Source organism: Patiria miniata, unplaced genomic scaffold (assembly GCF_015706575.1).
Source record: "Patiria miniata isolate m_02_andy unplaced genomic scaffold, ASM1570657v1 HiC_scaffold_14, whole genome shotgun sequence".
NCBI lineage: Eukaryota > Metazoa > Echinodermata > Asteroidea > Valvatida > Asterinidae > Patiria > Patiria miniata.
Genome location: NW_024037052.1, coordinates 10221811 through 10248496, shown reverse-complemented (window position 1 = coordinate 10248496; position 26686 = coordinate 10221811). Strand labels below are relative to the sequence as shown.

At 38.4% G+C, this 26686-nt stretch overlaps 1 protein-coding gene across 4 annotated transcripts in view; it reads right to left on the bottom strand.

Annotated features, from left to right (window-relative positions):
* Positions 1–17907, bottom strand: part of LOC119722034 (roundabout homolog 1-like) — a 62275-nt gene extending 44368 nt beyond the window's left edge. For all 4 annotated transcript variants that reach the window (XM_038192017.1, XM_038192020.1, XM_038192021.1 and 1 more), the window contains exons 1-3: positions 17306–17907; positions 8920–9050; positions 3980–4157 (exon numbers count right to left, since the gene is read on the bottom strand). In XM_038192017.1, coding sequence (XP_038047945.1) covers positions 3980–4157; positions 8920–9050; positions 17306–17435 — 439 coding nt within the window. In that variant the 5' untranslated portion in view covers positions 17436–17907. The remainder of the gene's footprint in view (positions 1–3979; positions 4158–8919; positions 9051–17305) is intronic.
* Positions 17908–26686: the final 8779 nt, after the last annotated feature.

The window sequence follows — 26686 nt, the reverse complement described above, 5'->3', positions numbered from 1 at the left end:
TGGCACCCTGCTGAGTATTGTCAGCCCTCAATGCACAGGATTTCCAGGGTGCTAATTTACTGAATAACATCCCTGAAAGTGGACAGTTGATGCAAAGGGGGAAGGATGATACAATACAGGCCAATCTTGTCTGGAGCCAGGCCAGCTTTATTGATCAGGCTGGTGGGGCTATGCAGCGCTAACAAACCACACAAACACTACCACAAAGCCTTCCAAGAATGACAAGACAATACCAGCCTTCACACAACTGCTCCATTTAGCTCAATAACCCTAAAGCTCTCAGCTACTTCTGCCTCATTGCATCCAACACAAACCAAGAAACCTTGTAACTAAGTCTCTGAATAGCAAAAGTGGAGGCTCAAGCCACAAACACAATTAGCAAAGTATACAGAGTTAAGAAGAAAAGAGTGAGCGATCGCAGTGCTTGCTCATCAGACAGGAAGCCTAATTCAGGATTATGGGACACACTGAGTTATGAACACTGCATTGACATGACAAACAGTAAACAGATACCAGGCAAAGTAGGGCAATCCTGCCTACAACTTGCACCCATGGAGAAATAAACGCTTTGGCATTGACAGAATTCAATCAAAACAACCTGAAACCCTCCTACTGTCCAACAAGTACATGATGTCTGCCCATGGAGAAACCTACCACACTAGCACTGTCACTGTCAGTTACTTAGCTATCATTATTGAGAGATGTTTTCAGAGCTGGCTCTAAAATCTCATCATGTTGTACAATGTACATGTATGTGCTGAGATCAAGGCTGGCTTTGTACCAAATTCTACACTGACTTAACCAATTTTGCTTTCTTAAAACTCTAATCAAAACCACTTCAACTACTCTACAGATTTCTGCATTTAAAACTGTACTAACACTTAATGAACACCAATTACTCAAAGCCTTACTCGTAATGTGTAAATGGACATAATAGGATGCAATCAGACAAGCAGACTATTGGGATAGCTATTAGCTTGTCCCTCTGAGCTATCATGACCCACCTCAATGCACACTCTTTAGCCCAGACAGGACCATGTGTCTAGCTGCAAGTGAACCAATCCTAATGTTGACCTAGTCAGTAATCATGAGGGAACCATTGCAGCATGCTGGTGATTGACATCCTAGCCTGTAGACGAGCCCCTGGAGACAAACCAACCAACTTTTATCACCCTAGACCCTACCTAATTGGTTATTCAAGACCTCACTAGCAAAGATGGTCTAGATAATCCTGCCAAATCTAAAGTTCAAGAGCAGGTATTTACTACTTTTCTGGTCCCAAGAATTCAGATTGGAATTTAATTGCAGATCCATGTGCAGATACCTATTTCTATAAAATGCTGTTCATGGACCGGTACGTACTTCTGGTATTCCACTGCTGTGCAAAAAAAGGTTGCCTCCAACTTGATCCACTCATTCCACGCTTAGCATTTCTTTAAAGACTTTCAGGAGCCCATACATGCACAATCATCACTCACCAACAAGTAAAAACATCAACTGTGTTAATAGTTGAAAAAAATATTGTAATTTAAATAGTGATCACTCACACATGCAATGTTCACAATTCCTGCTTATTTTTTGCAAATCAATTGACTTTGAAAAAGTAAAGGTTAACTTTGTAAATGGAATTTATCCATACAAATTGAAAATAACTGTAACAGTTCTGCCAGCAGTTCAATCATTTCTTTTTTAAGTGATCCTTTTCCCTGATGTATTGACAAACACAAAACCTTGCCATGAGCAACACCTTTTGTACAACAACTGTGTTTCCTTGGACTAGGAAACTAAACTTATAGGTCCAGCAGAATTTGTGTTTAGTTAATACCCCCCCCCCAAAAAAAGTGATGATATTCCCATTTCACTTTCATTTCAGTTTTTTTTTTACTTAAGTGTCCCTAATTTTACCAAGAAGAGAAGATTATTGTGTGAAAATGATAGCTTTTCCCCATCATATCAATGAGCTTCTAAATGTCATGTCATGCTTCGTGTACCAATGAAACTCGCTGCAATTTGTCAGCAGCAATTCCTTCTGTTTCCTAGCACTATGGTAAAGCATCATCCAAAGCCAGGACTGGATAGGATGCCATTACCCAGCTGTAAATACCATCAGGAATCTCTTGAATAGCAACAAGCTTAGGCCCTTCAGATCTGCTCTTGATTTCATTCTCAGACACTCAAACACATGTCATACAGTTCAACTGTATCCAATAAGCCAGTTAATCTCCAAGATTTGTAGCCAAAAGGATTAAAGCTGTTTGACCTGCAACAGGCTGTGGCCTTTTAACATTGCCAATAACACTAGTAGCCTAACCTATGTATCTTGCCGATTGGTCTGTTTGATATTTTGATGTACATGGCTGTCTTTCTCTTTTGTGAGTTTGTGAGGATCTGAAAAGAAGGGGGGACTCAACGTTACGAAAGTATGCTCTAAGTGACTGAGGGATTCCAACGGTGAAGGGTGGTTATTATCGGAGGATACTGTTCGAAACGTTGAGTTTCCCTGGTTCTTCTCAGAACCTCTCAAACTCACAAAAGAGATTTGTTACATGGTGAAACTGGAAAGTCAATCTTATTGCTCTCTTCACCATGCAAACCTTCCAATCTTTAACAGCTTTATACCCAGTGATGTTTAAGCCCAGTGTTTGAGAAACACTGATATCATCTCCATGTTGAGCACATGTGTCCGTAGCAAACCATAAAAGTGGCCTGATCTGAACAAGGAGTGATATCGCTGTGATATATTTACTGTTCATGGAATTTGATCGAAAGGGGGATATAATAACCCTCACTTTCAACCGACCCCTAGCTGGTTTTTATACACGTTTATAACTGCTCCATCATGTTATTTCCCCGTAATAACTCCAATAAATTGGCAGCCTCCTAGTCTCACACAGACCTGTGGTTAGTTTCATGTTTCACTATCTGGCTTTGTCTTCCACTGACGCAACTTTATAAAGCTCTACAGTGTTGTCAAAAAGCTTGCGAAAAAAAGTATTTCACCAGCTTGCTCAGATGGGACTCAAACCCAATGTTTTCTGCTCACTAGGGAAGATATCTGAACCATTCCAACACTGAGCTTCTACGGGTTTGCTGGCCACTCATCAGGTGCGTGGAAGACCATCGTTAAAAAATGGGTCAACAGGTCAAATTTGGATTTTTCTGGTAATCGATAGAGCATGGAAATATCTTTCATTTGATATACATGTTGTCTCAAGGGGCCAAGTCATTCTGAAGTAATTAACGGTATGAAAAAGACGGAAGGATGTTTTTTATTATTTTTCCGAGGCGTGTAATACTAATGTAATACTAACTGACATTAGCATATGATAAGTGGGCTAACGTCCCACCAAAGTGGGTACCCAAATCCATTTTTGTTCCCGGCAAAAGGTCGTTATGATTTAACATGCCGCATAAGCGCACGTTTAAGGCAGGGGGAATTCCCGGTAAAAGGTCGTTAGCACAAAAATGTCAATAACTTCAAAATTCAGTAATACTTTGAAACAAAAATGCACAATATTATTTCAATAATGAACAAATTTCATGAGTCAACATTTCAGCCTTATGTGCTTTTTAATTTAGAAAGGGGAGCACATAACGTTTTGACTGGATTATCTCCAAAAGTGTTGTTGGCTTGCCTGGGCTGCTTATGTCCTTTTCCTTGGCACACGCATTGTAAACCAATAAGGTAAGTATTACTGCAATCAATTAGTTTTTGTTGGAAAATGTTACGAAATCAGAATATCTTCTGATATGCTCACAATTATGAAACTTTCGATACAATTCTGAAGCTTTTTTAAGCTGTGGATCAGTGTCAATGTCTGGGACTTTGGGGTTACATGGCCACAATGTCTCAAAAACATTTGATGTCATATTTTTAGACTCAACTCCTGATAAATAATCAATTTCAAGGTTCAGAAGTCAGTATGTGTCATTTTGACTGTTGCATACACTTGAAAAAGTGACCACAGGGAATACTCACATGCAACTTCCAAGGTAGCGTTATTACTGCGTGCAGCACCAGCCCTGTTCTCTGCTACACACTGGTATGTGCCCACATCCAACCTACTGACACTGAGGAACAACATAGCGCCAGTATCCAGGAGTGTGATATGACTACTGCCTGTCGACATGTCCATTGGGTAGCCATCCTTTAGCCACTGTAAGAGTAAAAAAACAATCATTAATCTGACAGAGAAGCAAGTATCTGTAAACAATTACTCATTAACTTGACCTGTTGTTCATGAAGAAATAAGGAAAGGATGAAATCATTTTGTGAAGACGAGCTGTTGAATTCCGTTTTGACCCATATGCACTTGCAATACATTGTATATATTGCATTTATTTCTTGATGATCAAAGTGCTATGGCAGTAGGCCCTATAGGTGACCAATATGTTAAAGTTGTGGTATAAAAGAATAAAATCATGAATTCCCCAATTCACTTTACCATGGATGTACGTACGATATCAAAGAATCCATAAAATGTGGCGCAAATGAATGAATGCAAATCAGATGATTTGAACTATTTCCAAGTCAAAAACCTCCAGGCCAGCTCACTGAAGAGGGAGAAGCTTTTTACTGATCACAGGCTGATATACATGTATTAAGTTTTGAAGTACATGTCAATGCCTTGCGTTTAAAAAAGACTTTGTTTCAAGTGCAGTTGATGACTGTTTCCAACTGAACTCATGTAGGCCTAAGCTATGTACACAAGAGGGTTGAGAACTAGTGGGTCATGTGCATACATGTACACTTTCTAGAATTATCATGTGAAGGCACTCTCTAGCCCCGTCATGATCAATGTCATCATTGTCATTTGGCAATATCAGTAAATTACAGTCAGCAGTTGTAATAACAAAATACCCACGGAAAATCATTCAATTTCACTCAGATCACTTGAGAGCCAACATTTGAGTCTGAGCAAACTATTTCTCATAGCCAAAGTGTCGCCAACTTCTATCTGTTACAGGGAATCTTACCTTTTTTTCCAGTTACATTTACCTGAATCTTCTTGCATGCATGTTTCTTATATTTTGCATATTATACAAAGGATTCTCATGCAGAAAAGCTGCAAAACAAATTGGCATCCATTTGATAAAGGGTTTAAAGATATATGAAAATTTCTACTAATGGGAAACTTGAAATGGACAAATCTGTCCTAATGTAACCCAAAAAACACACCACTTTTGGTCTGTAATATGATCAGCATAATGACACACAGCTTGTCTGCCCTGAAGTCCAGCACTGTGTACAAAAATCATGATGTTTGTGCTTACAAGGGCAGGAAAGCTTGGAGTTTTCCAAGACAGTATCACGGACAGAAAGAGTTTTCTGAGGGTGGTTACAAAGGACTTATTTCTCACAGCAAGTCTTGATACTTACTAACAAAACAGTCCTAAAACTTTACATCTTGTCTTCTTCATTGATACAGATCATGCAATTTGTGGCATTTTCCCTATACTTATTTCTGTCAACCTTTAAGACAAGTCACATAATGTCAAAGCCTAGTGTCTATGATGTACTGAATGCCAGGAGTGTTTACTGCAAGTGCCTTTTGTAGCATCCATCCCACTTCACAGGGCTAACCTTCCACTCCAACTGTTATTCTAACCCCACCACAACCTTCCTGTATATTTTCATATTTTACCCTTTACATCAATCTGCATAAATATTTTGCCAAGTTGAGATGCCTGTCGTGGGCTATGTAGCCGAGAAGATTTGTAAAGGTGTTGTATCATCAGCGTTCTATCATTGACTCTAACCCTTTCCCATATAGTGCATCACTCAAATATATTACCTCGTTAATCTTTCAATACATCTCAATGCATTAGATGTATATGGGGATGTGGGATTTTTAAGAAAAACATGTTGAAACATCAATCACACAAGGTTGTATACTTTTTAATACAATTTAAAAAAGAAATCCCTGAAATATCAATTACACGTAATTTTCTCATTGTTCAAATAATGAGGGGCAAGGCAGTTAAAATTTAATAGGCATAATTGTTGAAGGAAAATACTGGAATGTTTTCTTTTAAAAAAGTCTGAGAGACTGCAATTAATGCATGGACTGACACCCACTGTTCAAATGTCTGTAATGAATTAATAATAATAAGCCTGCAATGGTCAGCATAAATTGAATGTCTTCCTGCTAATTGCATATCGCTAATAACTGAAGTGAGACTGCTGAATAAACAGCAATTTGCCGAGAAATAAATTGAAAGCAAACACTGGAAATTCATCATGACAGTTTAAACACACTTGTCAGAACAACAAACCACCATTCATACACGCACACAGACACATGTCAGATAGGAAACATGGCTGAATGGAAACGATCAAATAAATGTCTGAGAAATTGTCAGCTAGGGTTGAAGGCGAGGAAACAGACCTAACATAGCCCACACTGACCAAATCACAGTTTATACCCTCCATTTCACGCTGAAGGTTTCAGAGTTTTTTGCCCTTTTCAAAACGTAAGCAAATCCCACATCTTATATTTAGGAACATAAAATAATATTTGAGAGATATTTGGATAAAACTGGGCACTATGCACTCTATTTTGCTATTGAGCAGGAATCCTGTTTTCTACAAATATTGATGGGCTTCAGGACTGCTGTAGTGCTGTAGCCTAGGGGAGATCATCTTCAGATGGAATCATCACACAAAAACCACTGGAACCAATACAAATTGAAGCATGTGGCCCCAAGTTTTATTTGGATCACATCTATCACAGTTGTTTTTCCCATATTTGAAAATGACCGTTACTGTCAGCATTTTACTATAGCAACTTATTTCCTGCTCTTTATTCCTTGGGAACAAAACTGGAGCTTGGCAGTCTGAAAATCCAACCATGGAGCGTTCCCTTTGCTACTTATTAGGCTCAGTAGAGGGTCTGTGTATGTCCTCCATGAGGCATGTTGTTTAGTGAAATACAGGAAGTGGATGTGTAACACCTGCTGTCCAGCCAGCCAACTCCTGCTGTAAATCCCAGATGTTAGCCCCTTACTCCCGACACCTCCACAAACCCCAACCAAGCTGGGCTTCACGCTCCTGCCACACTCCTAGCATGTCTGACACGTTTGGGACTGACCCCATGCATGCACACAGCAAGACTCAGACCTTGCTCACTTCAAGACAACAACCTCCATATTGATCCCATACATCAGCTTGATGCCAGTCCTTTGTCAATTGATAGATAAATGCCTCTTTTTTGTCACAAAGGATTTTTTTCTTAGAAAAGCAATTATAAGATCACAGTCAAAACATAACCTTTTCAAGTTCAACTCAAGAGACACACAAATACCAAAAATTGCTACTGATGGGCTGACAATATTGCAACTTGACTGTAACGTCTGAATATTAATAAGTGATTTCTCAGGAAGACAAATAGTGCAGAGAATCACAACCAGTGTTGTAAAAGTTATACTGCTATTCTGAACTTGTGATAACGATACTGACATGATTCAAATTTAACTTGAACAACCGCTAAAACTTCAAAATATGTTGTTTTTAGCAGTACATCAGGACTGTAACAGCCCAGGCACAATTACTTAGGATAGGGCTTGATGTTCCAACTTTTGGACATCAACTGCAGCATTCAATGACATTAAAGTCTAACTGACTCCGCTTACAAAAAAAGAAATTAAAGACCATCTCCAAACAAAACTGTTTACTGTCCCTTTAACTTTGTCAGGTTTTAATAAAAAAAAAATTAGGCAGGCTTGTAAAAAGACTCTGGCATTGGCCTTGTCACATTGTATGAGTCTAATGGCAGATCCCCTGCGCATTAGAAAGGGTCTCTGTAGGAACACTGCTCATTATAAGCCCCATCTGACTCTATGCAGTCAATGTCAGCCTATACACATACCGACAGAGTCACACTGCTATTAATGCTAGCAGGTGCTCCCATTATTTTTATACATAATAGCCAGCAATTTACTTCAAAAAGTCCAGCAGACGCCAATGGGCAGAACTGATTGTGTGGCACCATAACACTCAGCATCAAGCATCACACACTGCCTGGCTGACCCCATGAAATTCAGACACTTCAAAGGATTTGCCTGCTTGGTCACAACTGTTTGCAACAGTTGTTGGATTTTTATTGCTTTTAGCAACAGGAAACCACACTATTTATTGCATCTATACAGACCCACAGACATGCCATTCTTTTCAGTGTGAATATTTGATGCTAAATTCTAGCAAAATGAGGTAAATGTACGTATTGTAACACTACTTCCTACATTTATGCACACTTTTATTACAAACTTTTCTTTATTCACGTCAATTCAGTTCCAAAACTACTTAAACTTTGAAGATACATGTAACACTTTTTATCCATAAAGAATATTACTTTATTAGTTATTTCATTAACATGGTGATTACACAAAGACTATGCGTAAATTTTGTATTGTCTACATTCAAGTGTATGTCCAATGGCTCTATGCAGGGAACAATACAGGGCGATGTATCACCAAAATTACACGAAGGTCTGCAAGTGCATACACACTTGGCATGATTGGGGCCAACTTATTATTGGAAGAGTTATTTCTAAGGAAAATTTGGACCAAATTGTGGTGACTTTTGACCAGAAAGTAACTTTGACATCAGTCGGTGTGTTCTTGTGCATGCATGTATGGGTACAGTACACACTACATCGACCAAGTTTCATTTGAATGTGCACAACCTGTATACATGTACATCCCCACATTGCATGTACATGTAACAGCACTGGAGCGTACGTATATTTTTGACAGTTGAGGGAGTATATTTGTGCATAAACTTCCCGATGGGCTGAAGCATGCACTTCATAATGTTCAGTCTGATTGAAGGACTGTATGGCTCTGGGTTTTCCACTCATGCTAATAATGCTATATCTTTCTGCAGCTTGAACACTATGCATGCATGTAAGCTTTACTTACCGATATGCTAGGTTCTGGTCTACCTTCTGCTCTGCAGTTGAGTCTAGCTGGCTCATTCTTTGGCACAACAACATTCTGTGGATGCTCAGTAATGGTTGGCTGAATGTCTTCTCTCCTTCGTGCTGCTACAGCTGCAATCAAATGAAGAAAAAAAAACATTTTAGCTACATGTAGCTCTATCTCAGTAGTTGGTAATGAATACACAAAAATGCTTCAGGTTGCAAGAAGGATGCAAGTAAATGTATACAGAAATATCCCAGAATTGAATCCACACAGAGCACATGGCCTAATGTGATGGACCTGGTGGGATGATAATTGCTTAGCACAGTTTCTTGTTAAGCAAAAATCATCATTTTGACTGGGAACCTGTTAATTATAAATAAAACTTTTCTGTAACACACACACTTGACACAGGATGACAAGCAAAACAATGTACTTTAGTTCCACCATATAGCAATGCCGACTGCTCATAAAAAAACACTTCCTTTTTTAGGTCCTTCAAAAGATATTTGGATCTCTGTGAATAAGAGTCATCAGCAATCCTATGGTTCTTACAAAAGGAGAGAATTGACCCATGAGGCCTATCACTTTCTGTTTCTTCCTATTTGCGCAACAATATTTTACTTTCTGTTTGTCCTGAACCTAAGCAGTCAGACAGCTTGCAGCTTTTGTGTTAGTTTATGTACAAAACTTATGTTGTATAAAAAACCACAAACACACATTTTTTTATAATTGAAAAGCACACGCTTTTGTACAAACACAAATGTTTGCAAGGTACAAAAAAAAAGAACGTCAATACAATGTGATCCCAGTACTTTTCCTTTTTTCTAGTGTTTGGTTGAATCACTTTGCTGTGGATGTCAATCAGATGTTAATGTAGCTTTCATTCAGTTTATGGATCCCTTTTCTTTATGTCCAACACGAGTCTACTCCATAAACATGTAAGTGTCAACGTAACAGGAAATCACACCTTCAAACTTTGTTTTGAATGATATGAATTCCAGTTAAAACCATGCATATATTCAGAGAGTTTACAAGAAAGATGAAGCTGGTATCAATGCACCTAATGGGATAATATTACAAGTTATGATGATTTAGTGCATCCAGACTTGGGAAAAAAGATGACTGTTTTATAAGTCCCTAGTGTTTCAACTACTCAAGTCTACAATCTCTATATCACATCTGGCAAAGACATTTACTAATCCTACACCTACACCAAATGGGCAATTACAAACGTATTTGTCCACATTGGACGCCTGGGTCCAATTTCATGGTTCTGCTTTTTTGAAGCAAAAAAAAATTGCCAAAAATTCAGTGCTAAAGTAAGCGTACATCATGGGCAAGCAAGGACTTTTTGCTTATGTGCATTCTGTGCCAACTGCTAAGTCAAAGGATTGGCACAGAATTTTTCTGCAAGCACTAGGCAGAGAATGGCGATATACGTACATTGTAGGCCCAGAATTCTGTGGTTAGCAGACACATGATATTAAGCCTTCAAGCCCTGGTTCAGTCTCTATTGCTAAGGAAGCACTCATAACTGTGATAATCACCTAGTAATAACTCAAACGTAGAAAAATTCAAGGAATAATCAAATCCAATGAACTTCTCAGAGTTTGACAATGTCATTTTGTTTCTAAAAACTTTACAGTTATTTCTTAAAAGCTGACAATTAGCCAAAATCACACCCCACTCTGCATCCACTACATCAATCTTGGGGTTGCCTTTATATTAGTTTCTTTTATTTTCACTTTGTTGTAATGATCACTGGAGATTTGTATCAAGTGCATAGCATAAGAATTGAATGAGTGACACGCTGGCTGTGCGTGCTTGCCGACATGCTGGGCTGGCACCACTGGAATTACCAACTCAAATCAAATGACAACACTTTGATCACGGCCTTGGGTTTGTGCAAACAAGAATATAAATTAACTTGCTATACATTTGGAATCAATGATAGCTCCAATTAGTCCAACAATGACAGTCATGTTGAGTCCCATGTTACTATTTGGCCCACTGAAGCTGCTTACAATCACCGATACATCATGACAGGTGCATCCTGCACTGAACACATCCATGGAATATACAAGTAATTGCACTCACTAATTAATATGACATACCCTCCCATATTACCAACAGCACACTTATCTTAATTGAAGCATTCCTTTTCAATGTATTTCCTGTAGGTCTGCCAGACTCAGAAAATACCAGCTGCTACAAAGGCCACCATGGTGTCAATATCTACCCAGATACAGACTTCCCATAGCGCTACCACACACATACATGTACATATCAACAGTTACATGTAAGTGCTGATTCAGTTTCAGCAAATAGAGAATGTTATTAAGCCAGAATTCACAATCATACATATTACACAAACCAAAATTCAATCAAATGTCATAAATTGTGGTCCCGCTGGCGCATTGATTGACCAGCTGACCCACTGAGCACCTGGTACATGCACATGCATGTAGTCAACATTGGAGTGCATTCTCCTCAGATTCATATTCATAAAATGTCTACTTTATGCATTCCTTGTTTCCACCCTTTTCTCATCTTAAAAGTACATAATTGTTCTAATATATTGTGTTCTTTATTGTCTTTTGGCGCTTTTTTAATGCTTCAATTTTATTCTGCTATTTTGTTGCTTCCTCACTTGTGTGCACTCTGTTAAATTTATTATCATTTTCTTATTATGATTACAATACATGTGGGTCATTCTATGAAGTTGGGACAATGTAGAAACTACAGTGATTTGCTTGTTACTAAACGTTATCCCTGTCACCAATTCATACAGTCCCGTGCAGTTGAAAACAGGCATTGAAACCTACCGAGGCGAACAACATCACATTGATGCTACACAACCCTGCAAATCACTGTGATCAGTGATGGAAGGATGCACAAAGTTGTTAAGTTTTTAGCCACATTGAAACACATGTTCCTCAAAATCATTTTAGACATGTAACACCGATGCTTTGTACCTAAAGCTGTAATTTTCTTAACAAACGTGTAATTTGTGTGTGTTAATCTTTGCGTGGTGAAAATGTCACTTTGTTTTTCACCAATGCTCAATGTGCAAAATCATGCGGTAAATTGGTAACATTCTGGATTGGTCCTGCTTTCACATTCTTTTCCAATTCCAGACCAGTTACTGAAATTACAAACCTCATTTCTGGGACATCATTTGAGAGTAAACAAGTTTATGCATGTAAAAAAAACATATATCACACATCACATTTAGTATGGGAACTTTTCTGGTGTATCAGTCAACAAGACAATATTTCCAACTGAAATGATAGAAGTCAAATGGGGGCTCCAACTTCCAAACAATCTAAGTTTATACTAACAATTCACATTTTTCGAATGACATTCCATTTTTAGCCAGAATTCACTTGATTGTTGGACAGCTGAAGATCATAAAAATTGACTTCAAAGAATGTGAACTTGTTGAGTTCAGTACACACCTCCATAACTAGAGTTGCAGCTGTTTATTTATCATTGGCCCTGTGTGATAATGTGGTGATAATCTGTTGTGCATGTACTGACAAGGCTTAGACCGATCCATTTATCACTCATTGTGTTGATGTACACCAGTCAATCAATCAGTAGGCGCTACAGTCTAACACTGTTTCATCCTAACAACTCAAATTAGCGCTAGCAAGCCTAATGTTTCAGTCAGGCAGGACCTAAAGGCAAAATGACAGAGGTACTGAAACAAACAAGTATGGGACACACAAATATGCAGGGGTGGAAGGAGACACACAAAAGAGGGATTAAACAGGGAGGGGCAGGACCAAAGTGTGTGGAGTAGGGATGAGGGGATGCCTGGATGGTGCATCATCCTTTTATTTGGTACAATCCTAGCACAAAAGTAGGCCTATGCTAATTGCCATGATGTTCTGAATTACAGCTGCTTATTTTTTGTCCTCCTTTGGGTTCTTCCTCTGTGTCTGATCACTATCACCATGCTCTATGCCATCACTTAATGATTGCAACATTTCCTATTTGCTTTCATTAACAAGACGGCTGACTTCAAAGTATTGTCTGGTTCATATTAATGCAGGGATTAGCTAGCAGACCAACGTGGAGTCCCCACAACACATTCCTTACAATTACAAGGAAACATGAACTGAGGAAATAAACTTATACAACGCCAAACAACAGTCATTTATTTGCAATCTACACCACTTGATATTAAAAAACCAATAAAGCAAGTTGTTGTTTATTCAGTTGAAATCCTTCAATCATTGACAGGCATACTGAATTACAAGGACTGACTTTCAAATAACTTCCCAACCACAGTGCACATAAACCTGACCCTAGCTCAGACTCAGTAACTAATGGTCATTCCGCTGATATTTTCCTTTCAGTAAAACTTGCCAATAAACAATCTTGTCTTCCTGTTTTGTAAGTGGCAACAGTTTGACCATAGAAGCAGAGTAGACCACACCTGCACCAGCCTTGAGACATAGGCAATATCTATTTCAACACCGGACAAATTGAGCATGCAATGGATGCACACTGATACATGTACACATGTGAGGAATGCCCATTGGCTGTACAAGGCGGATGGTCATTTCCATATCTTTTCAAATGACCTTCCTTGGAGGAGCCATTACTGAGCCTGTGCTCTCCTTGTCAATGGCAATAAACCATAATGGTTTTCAACTCGTTTGCCCTTATCAAGACATTCACAAAGAATCAATAAAAACATCTTCAAATTACAAAAAAATCAGTATCAGCCGAACCCCATCTAACTATAATGGACTCTCAACTTCTCCAGTTTTAGAACATTGTGAATTCCTTTTCCCTCAATGCATTTTCAGACCTACATGAAAATACACTGACAATCTTTCACTTTACAAAGCAAAAGAAAACTTTGTAGTTAAAACTGAACTTACAGCTATCAATGTACGAGTGTAACTTGCAACTTTTTCTTCTTCCATATGTACATCAATTTTCTTCTTCCATATGTACATCAATTTTTTTAAGTCTTTTTAGATCCATGGATTTTGAATTCATCACATGCTAACATTTAAACATTAGGCGGACTGTAAAAATCATGTAATTCAATAAATGACTGAATTGACCTAGAACTCTAGTATAACTGAACTGGTCGATTTGTGGGCCAACTGCTTCCACATGGTTAATGTTAAAGAACAGCAAAGAATTTTATTTAATTCCTTCGGCAAAGCTAACTAACAGTTGATACATGTAAGATTTGACACAAATATAATTCTCATAAGAAAATTACAATATCTGTGATCCGTCTTGCATGAAATAATTGGTTATAACGCATTCCTTTCAGTATATCTCGGTGACAGACTTGCTGAAGTGACTGGCTTTATAAATATCGCAGACCTTTTTGGAAATGTTGTTGGCCTACTTAACCCCACCTCATCCTCTTATCTGGCACGTTCACCCAAAAAGCTCTTATAGTAAAACACAATCATAATGGCATTAAGCATGTAATATGCTTTGCTCTTTAATGAGATAGGATTAGTTATCATGTAATCCTATTTGACATGATGAATCTTTCTGCACTGCTTTTTTTTGCTTTTATTATGTCAGTGGCTTAGGTTAAGAGGGATTTATCTGCAGTGGAGTGGTGCCAACACTCCCTCATTACAGTTATAATACAACCCACACAAACACACTCACTAATCCCATTGCAACATGTTTACAAGAACTCTTAAACAAACCTATAGAAGGGTTGAGGCAGGATTTTATGCAAGTGGATAATCCAGGAGGAATGTTTGCGTACACCAACTCAACACAGTGCTATTAAATTCATGGCAGTTTTCTTTATAAGTGTCCATCATTCAAAATTCACAGATTCCCTAAAATTGCTTCCACCCAAATGACTAAGACATTCTTTTTAATAGTTTGCCACTCCTGAATTTTTCCCGGAACTGCTCTGAACAAAATTCAATAAGATTTAACAAAGGAAACTGATAGTATTGCACAGTGTTATCTCAAATACTAGACTTCCTCTGTAATTTGAGCCACACAGCAAGGCATTAAGATAATTGTGTTCCCTGAATAGAAATTCATACTGTTTTTCCACTGGTTAAAATGCGGGAGAAATCAAACATTCTACCTGTAGACATTTAGTTAAAATTCTGCAATTTTGAGGGGAAATTTGAGTAAGTCTGTAAGATATTACTACAGGATTTTGACGTCTGTAGGTTGGAATTTGATTTTGCCTGCTTTTTAACCAGCTAAGTAAATGGAAAAAACGTCTAGATTTCAAATTCAGGGAACGTATGTTTTCAGGAAATTTAGCAAGTATCACTGTGTGGCTCAATATGGAAGATGTCCACTGTTTTTAGAAACGGGCTAGGTAAGGATGGAAATAAGGATAGGAACTCATGATAAATCTGGTGAACATTTAGCAAATGGTTAGAAAGTGTACCAATCACTTAAAGGTTTCATCTGTCCCAGTGAAAGCTTGCATGGATGTAGGAGATAGGATAGGCACTGAACATAAGATTGCCCCATCGTCACAGTGAAAACATTGAACACATTGAATTGTACAGTTCTACCACTTAAACTTCCCAGACTGTGGTCAAGAACTAAGGTGCTTCAAACGCCTTGCACATTCAAGATGCTCTCCTGTGCAACTTCAAGTTTCACCAGAAAAAAAGTAGCTTTTCTTTTTTAAAAACATTCACTTTGGCATGAGACATTGAACAAAAATATCTGTCAACATAAAGTTACCAAATTTTTACTTGATAAATGTTGAATAATTTGCAGCTGGGCAATAATTCAGGAGTATCTTTTGTGCAGGTGCAAAAGCAACCACAAATAAAAGCATAGTTTCTGAGGGTTGAAAATATCAACATCGATGAACAGAAGCTTTTAAATAAAATTTACAGATTGAAAACTCATTTCAAAAATGAAATAAGTTGAGCGACTTAAGTTTGAAGACCTTGTTGATTCTCAGTAAAATAAAACTAGAGGGCAGATTGGGTTAAAAGGTACCATTTAAAAACTTGAACAGTATCCAATGTTGTTGAAATGTATACTTAACATATTGCACTTATTTAAAAAGTCCTGACTGACATGAACAATATTTTGAAAACCTGTTGTAGACATCAATGTTTCTTAGTATTACTATGCATAAATGTACATGTGAACATCATTTGTAAAGGAAGTTAAACTGTTGAAAGTTCAATTGTTTGCATGTTGTAATATGGATCAAAGTTAAACAAACCATCTAAATTTACCAGTCAGTTTTTAAATGGTTACCCAATACTGCACTGTTTGCACTGATCAATCCCTCCAAACACAATACCGTCTTTTGCCTGCATAATGAGATATTTTCCCCGTTTTTTAACAAGGCTCATTCGTCATGTTCATGGCATAAGATACGCCAAAATGAATCAAGATTGTGTCGTGAAGAGATGCCTGACCAAACACAGGTAATCCCCATGCTACCATTTGTGAAATGAACACTTATCCTAAGGATAGACTGATGATGTTAGTGCTTTGTGAGTCACTGTCTTGAGGTTTGAACATGATCAAAGTGGATACATGCTAGACGGCCGGCCGCATGGACTCTCTCACCAATGCTTGAATGGTTGGTTGGATGTGAGTCAACCCATAACAGGGTTATTTCATCAGTAGCATACTGCCGATCCACGGGCGCCGGGCTTGGGATCCACACAGAGACAAAAGATCAGTACTTCTACAAGAATCCACCACTGCACCAAGTGCTGCATATGGAGTACTTTATTTTTCGAATTCTTTGGAATCACATTTTAGTTTGTATTTCCTCAAGTACAGTGCTAACAAAATGTTTCTGTTTAAGAATCATTTCATCAGTCATTTCTTCAAAAGTAACTGATTTATCAGGAAAAAACCTTAAATCAACCTTTTGTAAATTTAGGACTATTACTATTCTTCTGAAATCAATAACAGAAATAGAAAAAAAATCAGTTCAGAATGTACTTTAATTAACCCATCACCAACACATGGAAGAGAAACCATGGTTTAGAAACGTACTCTTTTTTAAACAAAGCTGGTAAAAGATTGATTACAAAAAATAAGGAAATTGTGACTAATTTTAAGACATGTTTTGCATAAAGCATGTAAAATCTTTCTTAATTCTAATAAGTCATGTTAGTAAGTTAGTATTTCATCCAAAATCATCCAAAATCTAGGGCCAATTCATACAGATGGCAAAGGCAATGAATGTCATCACTTATCACTGCTTTTCTTTGCGCATGTGACTCTCAAAAACAGAACACATTTCAACTCTGGGAGTGCCAAACTCTGTTAGGATTTGTTGCTTTGTGCTGTTTTAATGTTGAATTCCTTTTGCATTTAGCATTGACATTGAGTACAAACTAATCTTATCTATTCTAGAATTTATGATCAAACTTACCACCATATGAAAGTGTCAAAAAGACAATTGATGAAAACAGCACATTCCTCATCTTATCTGCACACGCTGCTAACTGCACTTTATAATCCACAGGTAAGGCACCATCAATCAACCAAACAGAATATTTCATATACTAATCAGTATCCCACAAACTTGTACTTCTTGATTACTTCATCTGAAGAGTATTAACCAATATCCTAGCTGTGGGCATGCTTGGAGTCAGCTAGCTGCCAATCCCATCGCTGATACTGATAAGACTTGCAATACTACTTGATGGTGGGCAATCACCGCCAATAATCTGTCCACTTCAAACTTCCTTCAATCAGGAGTAAGATGTGAAGTGAATAGACCAATGAAAAGAAAACTCTTGGTTTGTCATAACTGATCCAAATAGAAATCCCTAAATCAGTTTTCACACTGGCTATGAATCCTGTCTGCCAAAGGTCTGACTGGAAGTGCACTGGTTACGGCCAGCACCTCCAGCTACACCAACTTGTAATCAAGTGCAGGGTGTTTACCAATCCAGCCAGTTGCTGCACAAAGCCTGAGCACACACAGTGGTCTCACCCAGCCAGTGATATGGACACAGCCCTACTCCATGCCACACACCTGGTAAATGTCTTAAGGCTTACAACAGATTGCGCCTGGACTCTACCACTGCAACCCAATAGGGTATGGGTAGCAATTGAGGGACATATCCGCACAGTATCTTATGCCGTGAAATCTGGTCAAGTCAAAGTACATCTAGAAATGAATGGTTTGAGATATCCCGAGGACCTTTTTTTTAATCGGGGTGTGTTCCAGCTTTCCCTCTAGTCGTCATAGCCAGGTCTATTTCATTTTATTGAACAGACTTTTCAGCCAGGTTTAGAATGGCCATTCACTTTGTTATCATTTTAAACAATAAACTGTAAGTGTTGCTAAATATTTGCATAAGGTATAAAACTGCTGGGCCTTGAGGAGTTGCGATATTAGGTTGGATGGTTCTTAGATTTTCATGGAGGCAGTAAGCCATAGATATAACAACCTGTGGGCCAGTATGCCTGGCAGTCAGTGGAGGGAGGAAGGACTAGCAGCAGAAGGTGCATCTAGGTAGGCAGATGGCCCGCAGGTTACTACCTACTCCAATGCATTACCCTAGCACATTGCTCAAGGCAAACTACCACAACTCTCATCAAATCTTATTATTAAAACACACACACACACATGGGCTTGGTAAGCTGGCCATAGAAGCCAAACCGACCTGATTCTTCTGTCGCCAACAAACTCCAATCCTATTTACCACACTTGGGTAAGTCCGCCCATTCAATACATTGTTTATCCACAGTGTGTGGGATATTATTGGCTTTATTGGTAAAGCTGTCAAACACAGCCAGCTGAACTGCCTCCTTGAATCACAATGTTGCTTCATGGTCACTGCTTCATTTGTCTGCTTTCTATGTACTCCTAACAAAAATGAAATGCTCCCACACAATGCATTGTTATAAGCCATCAAAAATCAATTTCCTCTCTCCATCCAAATTTGTCATGTATTAATTCAGGGAGTATTGCACTTTATCAAGAGCCCTGTCAAATTACAAGTAGTAGCAGGAAAGGTTAATCAAACCACCAAATAAATGCAATGACCTCATCATAATGAACTACAACGCAAACGACTAATGAGAACCGACAATTTATTTTCTTAATTTTTTTCCCGCTTTTTGGATACTGCAAGGGAGCAATGACCATATTTTCTGGAAATCTTCCAAAGCTGGATTAACAAGCAAATTGCAAAGAAACGTGGTGTTGTTGAACTGTAGAGTATATGTCAAGCAGTTTCATTCGCCCCTTCCCCATGCTCTCCCATACTCTTCGACAAATTTGATTTTTTTTTCTTCTAACAAATTTGTATGGTAATTATTCCATAAGTAACTTGGGCAATTCTTTGTTTGTTTGATGTGTCATTCAAATAACAACTTACATGTATTGTTCTAAGCGAAAGTGAAACAGCATAGAGAGAGCAAGTAGCATGGGTTATAGCATGGAGGAATGTGTTCTCATTCCTCCATTGTTATAGTGACAAGCTGCAGCACTTCACATGTGTGATATATAAAATACATACAAAGGAGCCTCTCTTCTTACTCCTCCATTGTCACACAGCACACATCTCTAGAATTTTCCACTTCCTCAATTGCAAAGGAAATTTCTTTTTGATACAAAACTGATATGAAACTTTCCACATGTGTTTGCATACATGAATGTATAGGAAGGCTCTTTCTATAATGGAGGTCAATGTGTCCCTCTGTAGTCATGACATTTCCAAGTAGCTGCGACACCTGGCTTTATTTGACCAGCTTGGCTTCCTTTTATGAATAATTCAGACATGCAGCCTCCTTGTAATTCAAACCACGATGTGCAATTTAAATGGCCACATACACTTGTATTATTTACATGCACCCATAAAATGAAAACAACATGCTTAACTTACATTTTACAATCTTCTTTTCAACAGACGATTTCATTCTTCATGTAAATTAAGTTACAGTGGAAAGTTCTTAAGTGAGTTTTACAACATCAGTGCTAGACAGGTCACGTGGACCTGCAGTCTTAGAATTTCATTCAAGGTCAATTTAATTTCTTCTCTTGTACAAAACGAATCTTTACTTAACCTTAAATTAGATTTTTAAAATGTGGGATTACCACCACTATCACTGATGTAGGTGTGTGTATCTCTGGCCCCCCAAAAAAGTCTTCAGTTTCTGGTATGGAGCTTGCCCCAAAAGTGGTGCTGCGACGTGGCTTTTTTCTTTTTTAAATACTTTTTTGCTTCAAATGTCGGCTGATGTTGCAGATGATTGCAAAATGAGCCCGACTAAATTTAGTGCACAATATATGGGAGCCCAGAGAGGCCACATGAAATAATATACTCGATCGTAACCCCATCTAAAAACACGTTAAAATTGTGCAGCAGCAGGATTCCAGTCAAACCAGTGAGTTTGGCAGTTTTGAGACATCATGTTACATTAAAGGTTTTTTTTTTATAATTTTGCCAACGCGTGTGCATACCAGAAACCTTTCAGAGTCCATACATTAATAATGTAACCAAGTTTGGTTTAAAGCTAGAATACTTAGACTTGAGAACTGTATAAACAATGTGATGTCCTTCCTTGATGTAACCTGCATGGTTTCTGGAACTCAGAGCTCTGTGGAATGGGTAATAAGTTCATAATTGTCACTTTTGCCAAGAATGCCAAGTCCAGGTGTTGCCATGTGTTCTGACATACCAGGACAAGATGGAAAGTAAGCCGCATGGTCCTGTTACTCAGTGTCATGCTGGCCTACTACCCAGCAACATACAACATGAAACCATGGCATCAGTATCAGCTTGGTACTGCTTCGTAATGCTTGTTATGACTTCCTTAGTGTTGCTCAGAAACAACTGCAAAATGTTCTTTATTTTCATTTTTGATGTGTTTCTCATAACTGGCACAGATGAAGCAATACACTTCCAACATCCACTTCTGGATTGATTCATTGATCTTGACCAAATTCTGATGAGGACTTTTTATGTTAAACAGCTTCGACTGCATTTTTTTCTTGCTTTAAACTTGAAATACACTGAATTGCCGGACTAAAGGAAAAAATTGAAAGAGGTCAAAGAAAATGTGAGATGCAAGTGTGATTTGAAACCCAATCGTACAGCACAACGTGTAGGGACATAACTGAACCTGCTCTGACTTTCACCTGCTACGATACGGAACGGTACAAGCTCCACAGGAAATTGGTTTTGGAAAGAGATCGGCAATATATCTGCAATGCTGAATTCCCAATGGGCCGAATCAAGCCCAAAGTCACTGATGGTCTATTTGATGCATCATTAAAATGGTCAATAAAAAAGGAATTAAGTTGGGCTGGGACATCTAATCTGCCTTGCCAAGGATAGTCTGACCACTGAAAATCACTCAAACTCTCATCCGGCTCTCAACATCAGCCTATATGGATTCTAGCTCTCTTTAATACCGCTAAAATGGAACAAGTATTGACTGCAAACATGGCTACAACAACAATCTAGTCCCCGTTTTTTTTACAATTTCAATGTCAGTTTCTGTTAGTTTTGCACATTGCTCCAGCCTTAGCACCCACGTCCTGATAGTGTTCTGTGCCCTACACTTACTTGTGAGGTCATTTAGTTTGTGTGTGTTCATTCATTCATTCAAGTCACCCCTTTGTTTTTGTTTCCTTTTCAAAATTACTGCCCAGAGGGCTCTTCAGATTTCTATTTTGCTGTTTATCAAATTCTTCTGAAATGTCTTTTTTTTCTGCATATTCCGGCATCATTCAAGTACAGAACTGGGTTAGGAATCAGTTTAGTAAACTACAATATTACCAGGATTTGGTGATTAATTAAAAAGCAACTAATTATCCACAGTACATGTAATTTGTGGTTTACACTAATATCAGGCCAAAAAAAAAATTAAGTCAGTCTCTGGTCAGCGCGTGTGCGTCGATTTTAATCATGCGCGTCGATCTTTTTTTTTCCAAAATGTTCCGCGGTAGCTCCAACAGCGCCCTCTATTTCCGCACCTCCTCAATTTTTTTTTTACCAAAGAGCACCAAGGAAGCGGAAATTGCACCAAGGCAAATGATCGAAAGCACCAAGGCAAATCATGGAGGACAACAATGTACATGAGGACACCAAAAAAGCAAAATAGTACCCCACCTTGTCTGTACAATCCAAGCTTGAAGGAAAAAAAAAAAAGCCAAAAAAAAAAAAAAGCCGCGTGGCCGCGTCAATTCCGGAACTTTGGTCTGACCAGAGACCGAATTTTTTTTTTTTTGGCCTTACCAGTCATCTTACACAGACATGACATATAATATTGAAAGCATTTCTTTGAAAATTCAGTTAATAAGAAGTCAGTTTGCCGCAAGCTTTTGACAATTTATTTTCAAGGTTATCAGATCTTAGGAATAGACCTAGGATAATCAAAAGACCATGGGTTAGGCTTGTATGCCTAAATGGAAGTAAACTTCTCTTCTATAAAGTACTAGCTCCGTTATCAGAGAATGGGTTCCATAAGTGCATAATTATCATATTTAAAAGCAGACCGTAAATTGAAGCCTTGGTTATTCCACTTTCAAAGACCCTGATAGTGCGGTGTCCCACCCCCTGTCATTAGACAATTTTGACCGAGTATTGTGTTTGTGGTGGTTGGGTATGTTGTTACATACACAATTGGCCATGCATTTAACTGTAGATTTCAATTTGAAATCTTGGTGTGTATATATACAGACACGCTCACTCCTGGCCGCAGCGACAATTACCGGATGGTATTTCTCCAGCTTGGCTCATATTCACATAATTCAGATTCCTCAATACACTTTTAGCAGCATGATGCATGGTGAATAGTTTAATATCTCACTCCATGACAGACGTCATGACAACTGCTCACTTGAGATGCAGGGAAAAAAATGAATAATTAAACTTTACATTTGGCGTCATTATTTGACCACAGTGATGACAGAGGTAATTAAGGCAGAGGTTTGTGACAGAGATTTTGAATTTGTCTAAATTTAAATTTTCCAGAAATGTTTCCTCTTATATTTTCACATTCAAAAAGAGAAATTGTACAAAATTATGAACATGAAACTATATGTAAAACAGACAATCATTATAAAGAAAGCCTTATTTTCAGAATATGGATTATCTGTAACAGCTATTTAACAAGTTATGGTGATAAATTATCTCGTTGAAATATTTACCACAAAGTGATCATTGTCAATTTCTAACATTCAATACCCGGCAAAGATGTTTTAATTTTGGAAAGGAAATGCTAGTAAAATGCATCTACAAAATCAATGCACTTTTTCTTCCTTTTAACACGAATTTGTAACTGAAAAAGTATGTGTACAGTTATTTAGTTTTTGGAACTGTGAACTGTAAAATTTAACTGGACAGTTTCAAACAAAGTGCATGTACAGACTACAGAATAGCATTACAAAGGGTCAGGGTTCTGAAGTGAGATCTAAGCCTCATTTAGCCGCTCTGTATACTCCAACTAATTTCATTTAACTTCAATTATAGCTGAAGAATCTGAAGTACCTGATTGTCGTTTACATCTGAGGAGTTGGAACAATAAACCGTTTCATGGATACCGTCATCTTTGTAGTTATATGGTAATCCCAGGGAGCACTTCACTGAAAATACGTCCCATCATGCCATTGATCCTGAGCATGATGGGACCCTTTCTCAATGAAATGCCTCCCAAGATTTCCATCTGACTACAATGATGGCGGCATCTGTGAAACAGTCTTCTGGTTACCTGCAAATAACAATGACCCTGAGGATCTGAGCCCTAGTCCTCACAAGGCTTTCCTGTACAAACCTTACGGGACATGTCAAGAAAAAGTTTGTCCAAACAAAAGGAACAAAGAAGGGAAGAAAGGGTGTACATGTACATGAACATGTAGCAATTAGCAGGGAAGTCTAGTATAAAACATGCATCCGCTAACTACCGGTAAATTGTGCTCTGTGTTTGCAAGGTTTGGCAGAATGGTGATTGCAAGCATCTGAGTTCTGCGGTTAGTATCTACCTGTTCTGTGTCTTTTGAAGCGTATGCCTGAACCCCCAACCCAAACGTCAGTTTGATACAGTCCTAAGCAACTTTGAGAAGTTCTGGGAATTGCTGTAAGGATAGTGCTATTGTAAATATGACATTGAAGAATTGTGCAGTGTTGTTAAGTTGGTCGTGTCTTGGAGGCAAGCCACAGGCTGAATGATCTTTGCACGCAGCACATCATTGTGAGCTCAAGTATTGTGGGAACATACAGGTAATCTAAACTGATTACAAAGTGAAATCTCATCAAAGCAGGGCTTGAATTGGCGGTAAAACGTTTGCTCAGTCTAGCAAGGCACAAGAGGTGAAAAATCAAAGTGTGTCACGTTACGGCAGCACAACATTAAGGGATATCAACATGTTAGTATTGCTGACCCTTCTACATCCTCCATAATCACACACCCACTGAGGGACTTGCAAACAACACAAGGTTACTACAGGTCATATACTACAATCATCATCATAAACCCTCCTCATGTTATCGCTGTTGCTTTTACAGCATTAACATCCTCAGCTGTGATTAGTTATACTAGACCCTCCACTAAGCAGCCATTGCAGGACATTACTGCCGCCAATTGAAAACAAAAACACAGCACAACAAGTGGTATGGGCTCCACAAATGAAAAACATCAGCATATCCCAATTCATAACATCAGCTGACCAATGCATTTTTCTTAGAAGGCAACAATGCAATGGGCCTATGATGGGAATTGAAGCCCAGAGTGTGAATGTAGCAGTGTGCGGTGTGTGATGCTGGGGTAAAGTCAAGTTAGCTGGAGTCAGTCAGTGGGTGCGAATCATGCTGTGTCTGTGATGGCTGCAACTGAATTCCCTGGTGAGGCCATGACACCTACTGGGTACAAAAATATCAAAGTTAATCACAGGTAATCAGGCCTGATTGTTCCATGACAAACCAAGTGAAACTACAACATATGCTCCTATTTACACGTATACAGTCTACACTGTGCAGGTTAAAGCTGAACGATGGCACAGTTCATCTAAACCTAACCAGACAAACGTGAATGAAAACTAAAGCTGCCTGATCTCACAGCTCACTTCAATGCCCATTTCGAAATTTAAACAAGTTTGATAAATGTATTTGTCAAAATACATAAAGTATTTACATGTATACACAGTTTTTTCTTCCCCAATTTGCAGATTAGTCATCCTCACCATGACTGGGGGCCATGGGAGCGCAGTGTCCTCGTTTCACAAAGGTAAACTGCTATTTTGGGACAGCTCGATACAAGTCTTCTGGCAAGAATGTTGTCCATAATGGTTTGCGTGGGAAATTGGAATGTGGGACAAAAGAGTTTATATACTTATTTTGAAGTTTTGTGATGTTGGTTTAATTTTGCAGTTTTGATCTATTACAAATGTAATGTACAGGTATTTTTTAATTTATACATTTTTGTTTATTTTCTCATTTATACTCACCTCCATTCACTTTACTCATTATCCATATGTCTGTCTTGTCCTTCTGTCTGTCTGAACTTGAAATCCATGTTTGTTTGTTTGTCCTTATTTGGGGGGGGGTGTTGTAGTTGTTGTTTTGGCTTTGGGGTGGGTTTTTTTTTGGGGGGGGTGGTATTTTAAGTACATTTTTGCTGTTGTTGCAGGGTTTTTTTTGGGGGGGGGGCACTGTCTCAATAGTTTGCTCATTTGTTCATTGATTTTCTTTGGTCTTTAATATGTTTGAATCACACTGAATAAAACATTGTTGTCAGGGCTACTATGTGAGGGATATGTACGAGGATCAACAATGCACAAGTGTATTAGCAATCCACATCCAAGGCACTATGGCATCTGCCTCTGTGTTGGTGAATCAAGCTCTACAAAACACATTTCGCAGTGCAGTTGGATATTTCTGCGGTCACGGACATATCCAGCGGTGAACTTACACATACTACACAATCTTAAGAATATTTCTCCCTTGAATTCAGGTTGCAAATGATAAATGGTGGTGTAGAAGTATAGGTTGCATAATGAATTACACATTTTTATTAAATACTGCCAGGATATATGTATCACTCAGAGATATAGCACCTGTCATTGCCCATCTACAGTCAGTCAGTCAGGCATGGCAGCAATCAATCTTGGTCTCTGACATTCCTAATCTTAAATGTCATACAAGTACAAAGCTGCTCTAAGTCCTCATAGTATGTTGCTTATAATGTGCACCAGGCAGTGTTTCATGAAGTGGGGGGGGGGGTGCCTTCAACTTAACAGCCCCTACATAAACAGAAATTTATTTAAAGAAAGTGACTCTGGAGAAGCCTTCAGTTGGATAAAAGGAACTGTTTTGACAGCAAGCACAAGACTACTAATCTGCAGTGAATACATTTCTTTGTTCAACTTTCAAATTATTATAATTCACCACTCAGTTTCCCAATGTGGTTTATTTAAGGAAAACAAATCTGTAGTGAAACTGGTGGTTGAGGAGAGATTCTGAAAACCGAGAGGTGAGGGGACTAGAAGTGCTTTGATCAACTATTCAATTGATCAACTGATGAAAACACACATTAAAGCTGCCTTATAGTCCAATAGTGATTTATACCAGCTTCAGACTCGGCACTTTTCTTCCTTTTCTCAATTTCAAAAGATTTGTAATCACAATGCTTGAATAGAGACTACTTAGCTTTGTACAGCACCTGTATGCAATGTGTTGGTTCTGCCCGGTGTGACACATCACTTTATGATGTTTATTTGCTACTGAATAGGATGGCTGCTGGTATTCTTGTCTATTCCAACTTGTGATTGCTACCAAATAAAGCACATTCCAAGGCC